This window comes from Vanellus vanellus, assembly GCF_965231255.1.
Source record: "Vanellus vanellus genome assembly, chromosome: 26".
In the NCBI taxonomy this organism is placed as follows: domain Eukaryota; kingdom Metazoa; phylum Chordata; class Aves; order Charadriiformes; family Charadriidae; genus Vanellus; species Vanellus vanellus.
In genome coordinates, this window is record NC_138931.1 from 6,033,764 (window position 1) to 6,048,537 (window position 14,774).

Here is a 14,774-nt window from a genome sequence, read left to right on the forward strand (position 1 = left end):
GGGGGGAAATGTCATCTCGGGGCACATCTCCCTCGGCAAACTCCTTCCAGCAGAGACAAAGTCCGGCTCTCTCCATCCGCTCGAGTCTGCCCGGAGATTAATTATTTACAGCCGTAGAGAAAGGCAAAAAAAAAAAAAAAAATAAGATACCAACGGGTAACGAAATTCCTTAAAAACTGTTAAAAACTTGGCAGCCAGCGCGCGGTTTTCCCTTCGACCCGGAAAGGGAAGATTTATTTTCCATACGGAGCCGCTTGGTGGGGGATGGGGGTGCGTCCCAGATCAGGGGGGTGTAAATAAAGGGGGAAAGAAAAAAAAAACAAAACACAAAAAAAACCAAACCACCCCAAAAAAACCCCAAAATGAATACAAAAGAAATCAAAAAAAAAAACCCAAAAACCCGACACTTTGTAGGTATTCACTACGTGGGGCAGATGCAGGAGGGCTCCATCCTGCGCTTCATGGTGGACCAACTGACGGAGGGGCAGCTGGAATGGGCTCAGCTGCCGCCCGTCTACGACGCCGTGATTTTGGGAGAACCCGGCCGCGACGGCACCTATCGCATCCATTCCGGCAAAGAGGAATATTTCCGGCGATTGAAAGAACAGTTTCCCAGAGAGGAAACCGCTATCGATGAGTTCGAGCGGTTGGTGAAGGTAAAAAAATTCTCCGCTCCGCCCCCCCCCCCCCTCCCTCCCCGAGGAATAACGCCCGCAGGGAATAACGACCTCGTCACGACCCGGTGGGAAAGGCGTCCCCAAAATCTCCCGTTTTCTGCCCCGAAAAACCCAGAGGTTTTAACACTCGTTGTGGGGGATGTGCTGGGAGACACCCCCCCACCCCCCACCCCGACGCCGTGGGATGATGCTCCGGGATCTCCCAGCCGGTGGGGCCGTCATCGTTACCAAAACCCCATGCTAAATTAACGCTAATTACACAAAGGCTGGGAGCCCCCAATGCAGGGGAGGGGTGGGGTTATTTTTGGGGAGGGGGGGGGGGGGGGGGAGAACTCTCCCCTTACCGCGGCACTCAGATGCTCTCAGCCAAGCGGTGAATTTATGGGGAGGGGGGGGGGAAATTGCTGCTTTTTGCGCATTTTCGGGGTTGTCGGCAGTGGATGCTCAGTAACGCTCTCCCCCCCTCCCCCCCCCGCAGAGCGTGGGCAGAGGGGTGGTGCTGGTGGGCGTCTTGAAGATGGTCCCCCGGGCGGTGGTCACTCTGCTGTGTCGTTCGGGGCTGCTGCCGTGGCTCAGCCCCTTCTGCCGGTTGGCGTCGCGCAGCCTTAAAGAGGTGGTGGAAGGTCTCACCACCAACCGGGAGCTGAGGGCCGTCTTCAGCTACATCTTCCCCACCTACGGTAGGTGGCCAAGGAGAGCCGGAGGTGAAGTTAAACCCTTGGGAAGCCAAAAAAAATCTCCAAACCCCCTCCGCGAGCGTCCTCGTCCCCAAGCCAGTGGGGCGGTTGTCCCCCCGTTGTTCATCTCCACCTCCTTCCCTCCGTGTCCTCGGGCTGTGTGGTGCCGCGGCATCGCTCCTCTTCCACAAGGGAACGTCTCCTCACCCGTACCCTCGCGCTGGCGCCCACACCGGCCCCGGCCTCGCCGTCACCGGTCCTCTTTGCCCCGGGGATGCGCTCACGGTTCCCCCACCCCACAACTCATCCGGTTCAGTTGCGAAAGAGCCACAGGGCCGCCCACGTCCAACGCCCTCCCTGTTCCGCCTGGGACCGATGACCCATCTTTTCTCACCCACCGCCGTCCTTCCTTCCAGCATTGCGTCCAGACAGGGCGTTCCTCATCCTAAAAACCTCAGGAGGAGCCACAAAACCACGTTTCGGCACAAACTGACCCGACGCTGGCCCGTTTTTTTTTTTTCCAGGTGTGGTGCCTTCCAAGGCCAGCTTCTCCATGCACGGCATCCTGGTGAACCACTTCCTCCACGGCGCGTGGTACCCCAAAGGGGGAGCCGGGGAAATCGTCTTCCACACCGTTCCCGTTATCCGGAAAACCGGAGGCGACGTGTTGGGAAAAGCGCCGGTGCAGAGCATCCTGCTGGACTCCCAAGGCAAAGCCTGCGGTGAGCGCCGGCACGGGACGGGGACACACATGGCTTCTCCCCACCGCGGCGTCGCTTTTAACCGGAGCCGTTCCTTCCCCTCCCCGGTCTTTCCCTTCCAGGCGTGAGCGTCAAGAAAGGTCAAGATTTGGTGAACATCTTCGCTCCCATCATCATTTCGGACGCCGGGATCTTCAACACCTACGAACGGCTCCTGCCGGCGGAGGCGCGGGCGTTGCCTGGTAAAACACGGCAGCGTTGGGTTTCGTTGGGGTTTATGGCATTAATCCCCCTCAAAGCCACGTCAGAAAGCGGCTGCTTTATAATTATTTCTTAGACATCACCAAAACTCCCGTCATTCACCTTGCGGCATCCAAAACACCATCCCTGGCCATAGATATCTTCGCAGGGTTTTTAATCAAGCCTAAATTAATCGGCCAAAACGGGCCACGCGGTTGGCGAAGCCCCGGCTTGCCGCTCGGTTTCCCCTAAAAACCGCAGTGTAGCGCCCCAAAACTCACGGTGAAACGTTCGCTTCACCAACGAGCGTCACTCGGTGGTGAAATGTCTACTTCAAGTTGGGTTTAGTGCTGCTACAAAACCTTCTTGCTGCTTTGGAAGGAGCACGGTTGGGCGGGAAGGGGACACGGTCGGGTGGGAAGGGGACACGGTCGGGTGGGAAGGGACATGGTTGGGTGGGAAGGGGACACGGTCGGGTGGGAAGGGGACACGGTCGGGTGGGAAGGGACACGGTCGGGTGGGAAGGGGACACGGTCGGGTGGGAAGGGGACACGGTCGGGCGGGAAGGGGACACGGTCGGGTGGGAAGGGACACGGTCGGGTGGGAAGGGGCACGGTCGGGTGGGAAGGGGCACGGTCGGGTGGGAAGGGGACACGGTCGGGTGGGAAGGGGACACGGTCGGGTGGGAAGGGGCACGGTCGGGTGGGAAGGGGCACGGTCGGGTGGGAAGGGGCACGGTCGGGTGGGAAGGGACACGGTCGGGTGGGAAGGGACACGGTCGGGTGGGAAGGGACACGGTCGGGTGGGAAGGGACATGGTTGGGTGGGAAGGGGACACGGTCGGGTGGGAAGGGGACACGGTCGGGCGGGAAGGGGACACGGTCGGGCGGGAAGGGACACGGTCGGGTGGGAAGGGGCACGGTCGGGTGGGAAGGGGACACGGTCGGGTGGGAAGGGGCACGGTCGGGTGGGAAGGGGCACGGTCGGGTGGGAAGGGGACAAGGGGACATGGTTGGGTGGGAAGGGGCACGGTTGTGTGGGAAGGGACACGGTCGGGTGGGAAGGGGACACGGTCGGGTGGGAAGGGGACAAGGGGACAAGGGGACACAGTTGGGTGGGAAGGGGACAAGGGGACACGGTTGGGCGGGAAGGGGACACGATCGGGTTGGAAGGGGAACGGTCGGGTTGGAAGGGGACACGGTCGGGTGGGAAGGGGACACGGTCGGGCGGGAAGGGGCACGGTCGGGCGGGAAGGGGACACGGTCGGGCGGGAAGGGGCACGGTCGGGCGGGAAGGGGACACGGTCGGGCGGGAAGGGGACACGGTCGGGCGGGAAGGGGCACGGTCGGGCGGGAAGGGGACACGGTCGGGCGGGAAGGGGACACGGTCGGGCGGGAAGGGGACACAGTCGGGCGGGAAGGGGACAAGGGGACACGGTCGGGTGGGAAGGGACACGGTTGGGTGGGAAGGGGCACGTTCGGGTGGGAAGGGGACAAGGGGACACGGTTGGGTGGGAAGGGGACACAGTCGTGTGGGAAGGGGACAAGGGGACACGGTTGGGTGGGAAGGGGCACGGTTGGGTGGGAAGGGACACGGTCGGGGGGGAAGGGGACACGGTCGGGGGGGAAGGGGACACGGTCGGGCGGGAAGGGGACACGGTCGGGCGGGAAGGGGACACGGTCGGGCGGGAAGGGGACACGGTCGGGCGGGAAGGGGCACGGTTGGGTGGGAAGGGGACAAGGGGACACGGTTGGGTGGGAAGGGGACACAGTCGTGTGGGAAGGGGACAAGGGGACACGGTTGGGTGGGAAGGGGCACGGTTGGGTGGGAAGGGGACACGGTTGGGTGGGAAGGGGACACGGTTGGGTGGGAAGGGGACACGGTCGGGTGGGAAGGGGACAAGGGGACACGGTCGGGTGGGAAGGGGACACGGTTGGGTGGGAAGGGGACAAGGGGACACAGTTGGGTGGGAAGGGGACACGGTCGGGTGGGAAGGGGACACGGTCTGATGGGATGGGGGGGATGGTGTGGTGGGAAGCTTTCTGGGCAACATTATCATCCCGGTCTAGAACCATTCAACCTTTGCAGAGCAGGAGCGCGTTTAAATCCCAGAAGGTCATTAAATAAGAGCAAAATCTCAAGGCAGAGGTACCCGACAGGGTTCCCTTAGAGGGTATCGCAGCACCGCTCCTGCCTTACAGTTCGCAGGAGTTGCCGTCCCACCCCTTGAGCACACACGGGACGTTCCAAAATAAATCAGCTTTACAAGTCAACATCGGAGCAATGAGTGGGGCTTCTTCTAGGAGAAACCACTTCTCCGGGGCTGAGGATCCCAGAAAATACTAATTTTTCCCCCTTCTTCCCTCCCTCTCGCAGAGATCCAGTCTCAGCTTCGCATGGCGACACACGGTGAAGGGGGTTTCACCGTCTTCGTAGGTCTTAACGGCTCAAGGGAAGAGCTGGGGCTGGAGCCCACCAACTACTTCATGTACTCAGGAAATGACCTGGATGAAATGTAGGTTTGGCTTCACCTTAGACGTGCTTCGTTAAGCATAAGGAGATGAATTCCTGGGGGGTGACTCAGAAAATGCTCTCGGTTCTCCTCGCCCCGCGGGCATTCGGCCATAACAAGTATTCAGGGCAAGGTTTTCACCAAAACCCACCTCGAACCCTCGCATCTCTCTGCAGAACGAATCGCTACCTGGCTTCTTCCAGAGAAGAAGCCGCCAAGAACATCCCCCTCCTGTTCGTCACCTGCCCATCGACCAAGGACCCCACCTGGGAAATGAGGCACCCAGGTAACGGCCGAAGCTCAACCACGCACGCTTGGGAGTGGCTTGCAAACTCTTGCTGGGGTTGGGTTTGTTTGATGACCGCAAACAAGGAGTTTCTCCTCAAGTAGCCGTGGTCAAAGCTGCCGAGCAGGTTGTTCATGGAAAGCGGTCTTCAAGCTAACTGGACGAAGGATACGGGACCACAAAACCCTGGGGACATCCCAGGTGTTTGCGTGGGGAGGGTTGGGTTTGCGGCAGCGAAATGGTGGCGTGAGGGCGGGCAGAAGGACAACCGCCCCAACCTCGTCCTGCTGCAGGTAAATCCACGATGGCCATTGTGACTTTCGCCAAATATGAGTGGTTTGAGGAGTGGAAGGACAAGCAGGTCAATAAGCGGGGAGATGATTACGAGGAGCTGAAGAAGACCTTTGTGGACACCATCATGCAGACTGTCTTCAAGCTCTACCCTCGCATCAAAGACAGGGTGAGGAAACCCGGGGTTCGGGGGTCTTCCAGCTCCTCTTCTGGGTCCTGTCTACCCAGACCCACCCTGCAAACGTAGGAGCTGGGTCTGGGTCTGCTGGACGTGAGGTCCAGCTTGGGCAGCGTGGCACCAACCCATTGCCACTGCCTCCTGACCATGCAAAGTGGGGGGATGACGGTCCTCCGGGACCATCCTGGGACCAAACTTGGCCAGAACCACCACCCAAGTGTCTGCAAGCAAACCCGTCGCTGCCCGTACCTCAAGAAAATAGCACAACCAACCACCCCACGCCACCACGCCTAACCCCCACAGACCACCTTGTCCCCTTCACCCCCAGATCGAGTACATCTCCGGTGGGACGCCCCTCACCAACCAGCACTACATCGCCAGCCCCAAGGGGGAGATCTACGGCATGGACCACAACATCGCCCGCCTGCAAGCCGAAGCCATTGCCACCGTGAGGGCGCAGACGGCTGTCCCCAACCTCTACCTGACAGGTACCACAGCCACCACCCACACACCGCGTTCCCAGATGAGGACACCTCTGGGGAAGCAGGATCAGGGGGGAGAAAAACCTTCCATGAAATAAGGGGATAAGCAGCTGCCGTGCCATGGGGTGATGCAAGAGCTGCTGGAGCACGTCAAAATGGAATTGCATGGGGAGGAGGAAAGGGCTGTGCCTCCTCCAGCTCCTGGACATGGTTTCCCTGCCCTGGAGCTGGGCAGGATGAGGTCCTTTCCCTGCTGGGGAGGAGGAAGGGGTCAAACAGGGAGGGGTTTTGTGGCTTCAAACCCACGGGATGGCAGCTGGAAGGTGGGGAAGGTGGTTGGGGATGGTGGTGTCCAAGACAACGTTGATGGTGAGTTGGGGACGGAGAGCAGGGGTTGCTCACGGGGGACCACGGCTGCTGCCATCGCCACCTCCCGCTCTCTTCCAGGGCAGGATTTGTGCCTAGTGGGCTTCATGGGAGCCCTGCAAGGAGCCCTCATCTGCGCCAGCGTCGTCCTCAAGCGCAACCTCTACGTCGACCTGGTGAAGCTGAAAAAGCGCACGCAGGCCACCAACTCTAAGAAGAGGGACTAACGCCTGCTGTCCCACCCGCCAGGACCTCCCTTTCTCCCCAGCCCGCCGGCTCGCCCCCCCGTGCCCTATTTTCAGCTGTCAGTCACCCATAGCACAACCTTCTCTAACGCAATGTCAAAGGATTACAGCCCAGGAAGATGCCATTCCTACTTTCCAGCCAGCTTCCCTTGGACCCTACCCACCGAGAGCTCACCTCCTTCCACCACAACCTCCACCACTAGCGAGTAAAAGCCAGCGCTGATCCCCGGCCGCCCTTTTGAGGGCAAACCCCTTCTCCCGGTGTCAGGAAGAGGGGCTCCAAGAGCCGCCATGTGCAACAGAGGCCAGGAGACAAGTCAAGGCAACCCCACCAACCAGGCAGCACCAGAAGGCAAGACCCAACCGCTTCTACCAGCAACACCCAAGGGTCCGCTTGGTCCCCACCAGTGTCCGAGAGCCGTGTGGACAGAAGAAGAGCATCAACTCTGCAGCCCCCAGAGCTGCTGAGTCAAGGGGAGCCCCCAGGGGATGCTTTCCCCCTTTGAGATGGCATCTTTGGTGATGAGTTTGGCTCCTAAAGCTTCGTTGGGCTCCTAAAGCTCCAGGTGGGACTCAGAAGCCCCAGGGGTTGCGGAGGCAGAGGAGGCAGCACCTCTCTGAGATAGGACCATGCACGGGCTTGTCCGGGCAGCATCAGGCAGGTTTGGTGAACCCCTGCCAGCTGCGGGACGGGCACCAGCTACATTTAAGCAAGGGGAAATCACGCCAACCTAAGCCCCATCACCGCCTTTTCATGAAGGTGCCCAGGAGAAGCTCGTGGACGTGATCCTTTAGGAAGGAGCCGGCTCCTGGCTCGATGGGGCGGTGGGGTAAGCAGGTCCTTCTGGCACACCAAGGCCAGGCGTGAATTCTAGAATCACAGACTGGTTTGGGTTGGAAGGGACCTTGAAGATCATCTCATTCCACCCCCTGCCCTGGGCAGGGCCACCTCCCACCAGCCCAGGTTGCTCCAAGCCCCGTCCAACCCGGCCTTGACCACCTCCAGGGATGGGGCAGCCACAGCTTCTCTGGGCAACCTGTTCCAGTGCCTCACCACCCTCAAAGGAGAGAATTTCTTCCCGATATCTCACCTAAATCTCCCCTCTTTTGGTTTAAAACCGTTCCCCCTCATCCCATGGCTCCGCAATCCAGGCAGGGCGGATTGGAATTTAAGCCAGGCTTAATTAAATTAGCGGTGCTTGCTCGCTCTACGGTGCTTCCGAAGTCATGCCTTCTCTGCGGTGGAGCAGCCCCTCGACCCCGCTGCGCCGCCGCTGTTTTGGTGCTGCTCTATCCCCCCCATCGCCCAGAGACGCGCGATGGTGCAAACACCCACTCCTTTAAGCAATAAAACGAGTCCTGCCTGCCGGGAAAAGCTTGGGAACATGATCAAAGCCCTCTCCAAGCGGGAAGGGAAGCGCATGAGACCAGAAAGAAATAAAATAAGGACCAACATCTTGTGATTCGCGCCTTGTGACGCGCGGGATGACACATTAGCTGAGGTCAGAGGGCGGTTTTTGGACACCCCGGGTCAGCAAGTTGGGGAAAAGGGGAAAGAGAAAGGGTCGGTGAGACCCCCTCCTTGCGAGCGTGTCACTGGGGGCTCGTCCTGCCCCAGCGCGGACTGGTTTTGGGGAGGAATCATTGCAGGAGGGCCATAAATGGGTACCCCAAGCAGGTGAAGCCAGCTGGAGGGTGGCTACCGCCTTGCCGGGAGCGGGCAGGGCGAGGCGATAAGCAGGACTGGCCGAAAAGCCCCGCAAGGAGGTCGCGGAGGCAGCTGGAAGGGGCCGTTTTCCCCACGCTCAGCGGCGGGAAGAGGGAGCTGCCCGGCTTTTGGGGGAAACCCAGAGTCAGACAGGGTGAGAGAGGCACGGAGGGATGGCCGGGGGCTGCTCTGGGTGCTTCCCGCGACACAGGTGTTTCCATCCCTCTCTCCTCTCCTTTTTTCCTCCATCGTCCCCTTGGAGGAAAAAAAAATTCCTCCTTTTTTTTTCTTTCCCCTCCCCTCCCCATTTATGCCCCATAAGCTCCAAGCGGGACGGTGGCAGCCCAGCCGGCGATGCCCACCAAGCCATGGCCCTCTCCTGCCCCTTTGAGTCGTGCCCCGGTGCCATCTCGCTCCCTCGTCAGGTGACAGGACATTGCCCTCGAAGATCAGCTGCTGCTCCGGTGCTGAGTCAGCCAGGATACAGACTCTCCCGGACTTCCCGAAGGAGCACACACCGCTAGACACAGCCCCGAGCTCCCTGCCGGCGCGGTGGGGGTTTGGAGGCCACCTCTTTCTCCCAGGGGACATCCCAGCATGTCCCAGCCGAGGCGAAGCCGGGCTCTTGTCATCGTCAACACCCATTTCCACGGCAGCCGTGGTGATGTGACGTTCGGTACCCGCAACGGAGCCAAGAGGGAAGCGGAGAAGCTTTCCACCACGCTCTCACGGCTCAACTACGAGGTGAAGCTGATGCACAACAAGACAGCCAAGGAGATAGAAGACCTTTACCAGCAAGGTACGGCGGCTCTCCCACCAGCCCCTCAAACCCCCATCCCGTTTCCCACCTCCGCGACATCCCGGAGCCCAGGCGCGACGGCATCGGTCTGGCCGTGTCGTTGCAGAGTGCCGCTGCGAGCACGGGCAGTATTTTGTGAGCATCATCTCCAGCCACGGAGAGGAGGGGGTCGTATTCGGTTGCGACTCGGAGCCGGTTAAACTGACCCGGATTTTCCAGATTTTATCCTCAAAGAAGTGCAGGGCGCTCATCAAAACCCCCAAAATCTTCTTTATCCAGGTAACGCAGCCGCTGGATGATAATTTGATCCCCTTTTTGCTCCGTTTGCGCAGAATTAGACCGGCACAAGCATGAGGCTTAAGGTCGCTGCCGCTATAAGCCTGTTTTAACTGCGGAGCTCCATCCTTTCGTCGCTCCCCAGCTTCCCCCCACAACCCTCCATCCCTCTTTTTTTTCACGCTTTCACCGATTTTGAGGTTTCTTTGCTCCCTGCAAACACCCCTCTCCCAGCCTCTCATCACCCACACACGTGTCCCTTCTCCGGGAAGGTCTTTTCCCGGTGTCTCCAGACAGTGGTTCGCACCCTCTGGACTACCTGGGCTGAAACCAAATCCTTTGCCATGATACGTAACGCTGCTGGGATCAATTATTCCTCCCAGACGCCACCAGGATAGGGATGAGCGAGGAAAAGCTGCCTTCAAATCCCATCCCCGTGACGTTTGGGCAGAGCGAACCCCCGGGGGAAGGGCTGGGAGGAGCCCAGCTGTAAACTGGTGATGGAGTAGGGCAAAAAATAAAGCTCACGGGGTGGTGGTGGGGGGGAGGGTAGGGGGTGTTGAACATGCCCTTGCAGGAAAAGAGCCCTGGAAGTACGCTTTAACCGCCGATCCGACAGGGAGGATGAGCTCACTGAACAAAACAAATAATCCAGCAACTGGACGGAAACCAGCAGACAGCGCGAGCTCTGCAAACTTTATGCAAATCGGCAGAAATATTTTCACCCGAAAGCGAGTATAAATCACTCACGGCGTTCGTTTCCTTCTGGCGAAGGGCTTGGCCACGGTTCAGGGAGTGGTGACAGCCGGGGACGTCCCCGCAGACAAGCTAGCAGACGGGTCCGGGCACCTCCGTCAGCGGGCAAAGCTCGTGCTGGTGCTGGCGAACGCTGTCCTCGTAGAGCAGACACCGCAGGGTTCCGAAGGGCTGCTTCCCCGCGGCATTCCCCATCGGACCCCGCAGCTCCCGGTGGCCTCCATCCGCCTCTTCGGGTTGTTCGGTGCTGGGTGTGGGGGTCACAGCCCGTTTGCGGGCGTTTCCGTGTCCCGAGGGAGGATTTCCCGCTGGCGTTTGGCAGGTGAGGGGATGCTGCCCCTTCCCCTAACGCTGGGAGACGTCCACCGCTGTTGTTTAGTCCGGTCTCAACCCACACGTGCCAGCAGAGGTGGCTCCAGGTACAGCGGGAACGTGCCCTCAAGAGCTCTAATCCCTCTCCAGCGCCTTCCCGACACCAGTCCGGCACTCCGTCCCTGCGAGAAAGACCATCATGTAGAAAACCATCATGTAGAATAAAGAAAATAGAATAGAAAACCACCTGTGAGAAAACCATCATGTAGAATAAAGGACCCCCGCACGAAGCGAGCTGCCCTCCAAAGGGAATCTCTTTCCCAGTGGAATCTCGCGTTTCCAGGGGCGTTTGTGGGTTCACACGGGCAGCACCGCATTTACCGCGGAGGAGAGGGGAACCGGGCTCGGGAGAAGTGCAGAGGGAAGAGAGGAGCGAGCCCCATCTCCCGGCTCGTCGGGAAGAGAGGCCGGGCGAAGCTGAGCTGCGACGGATGAGGAGGGAAAAGGACGCTTGATGGGAAGGGGATGGAGAGAGGAGAGGAACCATGGAGGGCTGTGGGACTCGGGAAGGGGACTCTGCAGCCTGGGGTGGGGGTGCAGGGGACACAGGTCCCCAGGGAGCCTCCAGCAGCTTTAGGTTTGCCCTGGAGAGGGGCAAAAGGGAGAGAGCAGAGCCGGGGGAAGCTCACGACAGCCGTTCTGCCCGCAGGCTTGCCGGGGGCATGAATTCGACCAGGGGGTGGTTGTGGAGTGCGACAGCGGGAAGCCCGAGCCGGACGGCTTCTCAGACTACCTCTCCATCCCTCCTCAGACCGTCGTGATGTTCGCCTGCAGCCCAGGTAAGGGACAGACCCCCAACCCACCGATTTTGGCTCGCCAACGCTGCCATCTCAGGGCCACGCCACAGCTGACGTCGTTTTGCGCTCCGCAGGCTACGTGGCTTTCCTCAACATCTCCGGATCCATGTTCCTCCAGGCCCTGCTCAAGGTCCTGGAGGGGGAAGAACGTCACTTGGCCCTCAACCGCCTCATGACCCGCATTAATTGGGAGGTGGCCGTCCGCTGCCAGGCCAGGGGCACCTACGAGGGCTGCAAGGAGATGCCCTGCTTCGTCACCAACCTGTTGCAGGAGGTCTTCCCCTTCTCGGCGCCCGTGGCGGAGGAGGCAGACGGTGTTTGAGAGCTGCTGGTTCTGCAGGAAAGCGTTTGGGGGGAGGGGGGTGGGGTGAAGAGCAACTTGGCTGCAACAAGTCCCCTGAGGCATGGAGAAAAAAAATAAGGAGAAGTGACAAGAAAACCAAGAGAAAACCCATCTGGAAAGGTGAGGGGCTCAACCTGGGAGCTACGCTGGGGGGGGGGGGGGGGCGAGGATCGAACAAGCCATGCGCACGTCTGCCCCCAGGACCTTCTGCGGAGCAGAAAGATCCGATTCGAGCACAGGAGGGTGCAGCGACACCCGGACACCCTCACGCCACGGTCACACACACAGCTCCGGAAGGGGACACAAACCTGCGTCTGCCCATGATTTTTTTCCACGGAAGAGCTACAACCTTGCAAATATATTCTCATCCACTTTGTTGTGTTTGGGGTTTTTTTTTTTTATTATTATTATTATTTTTTATTTATTTTAAATCTAAATAAACCTGCACAGGTCACGGACTTTTGCCTTACAGAGGCAAAGGTGGTGTGTTTACCCGGCCGGTGCCCTACCCATAACGACAACACGGCCGTAAAGATCACCTCATGTTCGGGCTGTTTGCTCAGGAGGCTGTTCAGGGATTCAAGGCTTGAAAAAAAAAAAAAATTATATATATATATATATATAGGAGGGTTTGCAGGTTGGTGGGTTAAGTTGGGACCTGGAGCAGAGGCGAGGGAGCGGATTTGGGAGCACTCGGTGAAGTTAGCTCTTAGAATTCCCGAGGGATAACGGGGTCTTTGCGAGCTTCCTTCTTCGGTGAGCAAAGGGAGAGAGGGGGGGAAAAAAAGCTCCAGCGGGATGCGAGCGGAAGGGCTGGAGGCGCTGCGACGCCGCGCGGACCTGATGTGTCTGCTCAGGCTCCTCTCCTCTCCTCCCCGCGGTCTCTTCGGTAGAAGCCACGGCAATAAAAAAGCCCGAACGGCTCCTGTGCCAACACGGGGACGCCGCTGGTCGGCGAGACCGGGGACTGGTCCCCAGAGGGCCGCGGGAGGAGGGTGACGGGGCCGAGACCTCCCGCGCCGTGGGCAGAGTTTCACCCCGCGCTCACGCATGAAGCTCATGCGTCCAACCTGCGCCGCCTCCACCCTGAGGGCCTCTCGCGTAAACTCCGGCCCTATCGCTCCTTCTCAGCGTAGCCCTGAGCAACTCAGCTCCGATAAGCAGAGCCCAACCCCGCCAGCAAATAATTTTTAGTTTCATTTAGCTTTCCCCACCGCACACACACAACCGCTCCTGGACTTCGGCTCACGGGGAGGTGTGGGGTACAGCCGCCCCAACACAACCCGCGCTCGGCACTCACCGCGTCCCGGCACGCGGGAGGGGACGTTCACGCCGCTGCCTCTCTCCCTCGAGGGACCTGCAGGGTTGCGCCATCCCCACCGCATTCGCTCTACCTGTAGAAATAAAATAGTTCGGAAACCTTTACAGCACTCTCAAACCCAGAGTGGGAAGAGGGCAAGGGGTTTAAAAAGCTCTTGGAGCGCAATGCGGTAATCCTTGTTTCTTCCAAAAATCGCCCTAAAGACAGGCAGCAGAGCGCCGCTCCGATCTCCTCGTAGGAAAACTTGGACCCCACGCGCAGATGAAGGGAGAGTTTTCAGTCGAATCCCCCATTTCCACCCCTTTTTTTCCTCCCCCAAGCTCGCAGCAACCCCGTCAAAGAGGAAAACAAGTGGTCCTCGTCCGTCCCTCCCCGCTCACAGCCAGGCAGCCGGTGTCCAGCCAAGCCGGAAGACAGCGCCGGAGGGCGGATTTTTCTCCTTTTAGGGGAAAAAGTGGGGGAAAGGGGAAAGTTTCCTCCATTTACCGCAGGAAGCAGCGGCAGACGCTACCCAGAAGCGCCCTCATCCATCACGGCACCTTCTCTTCCCCTTCCCGGGGCTGGCGGGGCAGCAACATCCCACGCAGGCTGCTCTCCCCGTGGCGGGACACCACCAGGCTCTCGCTTTTCCAGTCTCTCCCAGTCTCGGCTGCTGGGATCTGCATCCTCCTCAGAGCCTCCCTGCGGGGGGAAGAAGAAATACAGCAGCACAGACGCGCAGCTGAGCTCCGTTAAGAGCAGTTTAAACTCTCATCCTGAGGTCACATCCCAAATAACCCCACTCATTACCGCCCACACGAGGGACCGGTGAAGAGGAACGGCGTCGCGAGCACAGGGTGATGGTGAAGCAGACTGGAAACCTTTCAAATCCGCTCCGGGATGAAAACCCGTCTCGGCTCCTTCCGGCTGCAGGGTTCGTCGGTCAGGAGAGGACGGAGTTTGCAGGTGCGAATCGAGCACACAAAGCTCGGAAGGCGAACCGCTGGGCTCAAAGACTGTTGGGTTTTGTTAAACCCGTTCTTTTTCTTTCACGTAAAGAGGAACTAACCCGCACCGGCTGTTGCCAGGTTGCAAAGGAGACGGTGAAAAGAAGACGCGCGAAAAAAAAAAAAAAAAAAAAAAAAGAAGTGAAAACGCCTTATTTATTGTTCTTAAATCCATTTATTGACTTCACCGCGGAGGAAAAAAAAAAAAAAATTTACAAAGAAATAGAAAAATTCAGATCCTTCAAAGCATTTTGCATTTCACTGCAGCAGAAAACAAACCCTTTGCTGATTCAAACTGGCCAGGCGGCTGGCCTAAAAGTAGTAAAGTTGGGCAAAAACCACCACGTACCGACAGATACCATCCATTCAAAAACGCGTCGTGTCCGCAAAGGCAAACGGTTACGCGCACCTTGCCTGGTTCGAAACACGTGGCATAAATCGAAATACCATAAAAAAATCAACAAAGCGCGAGTCATTCCCAGGGGTTTCCACGCAGCTCGGACAATTACAGCGACTGTATTCAGAAACACGCCGCCCTCGGGAACTGCGGGGTGGCAGATTTGAGGGGGGAATTTCCCCCCCCTCCTCCCCCGATTTAGCCTGGCGTGAAGCTCTGCCTCTCCCCAAACCCTGCGCTTCCCGGGAAACGGGCATTTCTGTTTCACCTGAGCCACGCCGGGCACGGAGCAAACCAACAGCTCTCACCGGGACGTGCCGTACGTCCTCGTTAACCTAACGAGCTCACGCTTGGTCCAACCTGAC

General features: G+C 59.0%; 2 protein-coding genes and 1 long non-coding RNA gene across 4 annotated transcripts; 2 read left to right on the forward strand and 1 right to left on the reverse strand.

Moving 5' to 3' along the window:
* Positions 1 to 276: 276 nt before the first annotated feature.
* RETSAT (retinol saturase) lies at positions 277 to 6,636 on the forward strand (the record flags this gene model as incomplete). Its single annotated transcript, XM_082495718.1, has 9 exons — positions 277 to 656; positions 1,156 to 1,357; positions 1,879 to 2,076; positions 2,178 to 2,297; positions 4,671 to 4,809; positions 4,983 to 5,092; positions 5,386 to 5,552; positions 5,890 to 6,049; positions 6,491 to 6,636. Exons 1-9 carry the CDS (start codon positions 363 to 365, stop codon positions 6,634 to 6,636), a joined length of 1,536 nt encoding a protein of 511 aa, XP_082351844.1. The 5' UTR covers positions 277 to 362.
* A 2,323-nt stretch (positions 6,637 to 8,959) lies between these two features.
* Positions 8,960 to 11,684, forward strand: LOC309681849 (caspase-3-like; the record flags this gene model as incomplete). 2 transcript variants are annotated; one of them, XM_082495816.1, is made up of 4 exons in its annotated part: positions 8,960 to 9,161; positions 9,268 to 9,440; positions 11,215 to 11,344; positions 11,437 to 11,684. In XM_082495816.1, the coding sequence occupies 4 exons, from the start codon at positions 8,960 to 8,962 to the stop codon at positions 11,682 to 11,684; spliced, it is 753 nt and encodes a 250-aa protein (XP_082351942.1). The 2 variants fall into 2 exon arrangements, 1 of the variants encoding a protein (XP_082351942.1); XR_014270076.1 differs by lacking the exons at positions 8,960 to 9,161; positions 11,215 to 11,344; positions 11,437 to 11,684 and adding an exon at positions 9,991 to 10,114 and having other exon boundaries at positions 9,414 to 9,440.
* LOC309681850 lies at positions 10,116 to 13,768 on the reverse strand. The gene is made up of 5 exons (XR_014270077.1): positions 13,513 to 13,768; positions 13,006 to 13,099; positions 11,625 to 11,759; positions 11,369 to 11,495; positions 10,116 to 10,687 (listed from the first exon to the last, which is right to left on the reverse strand). It is a non-coding gene; the product is annotated as an uncharacterized lncRNA (long non-coding RNA).
* Positions 13,769 to 14,774: the final 1,006 nt, after the last annotated feature.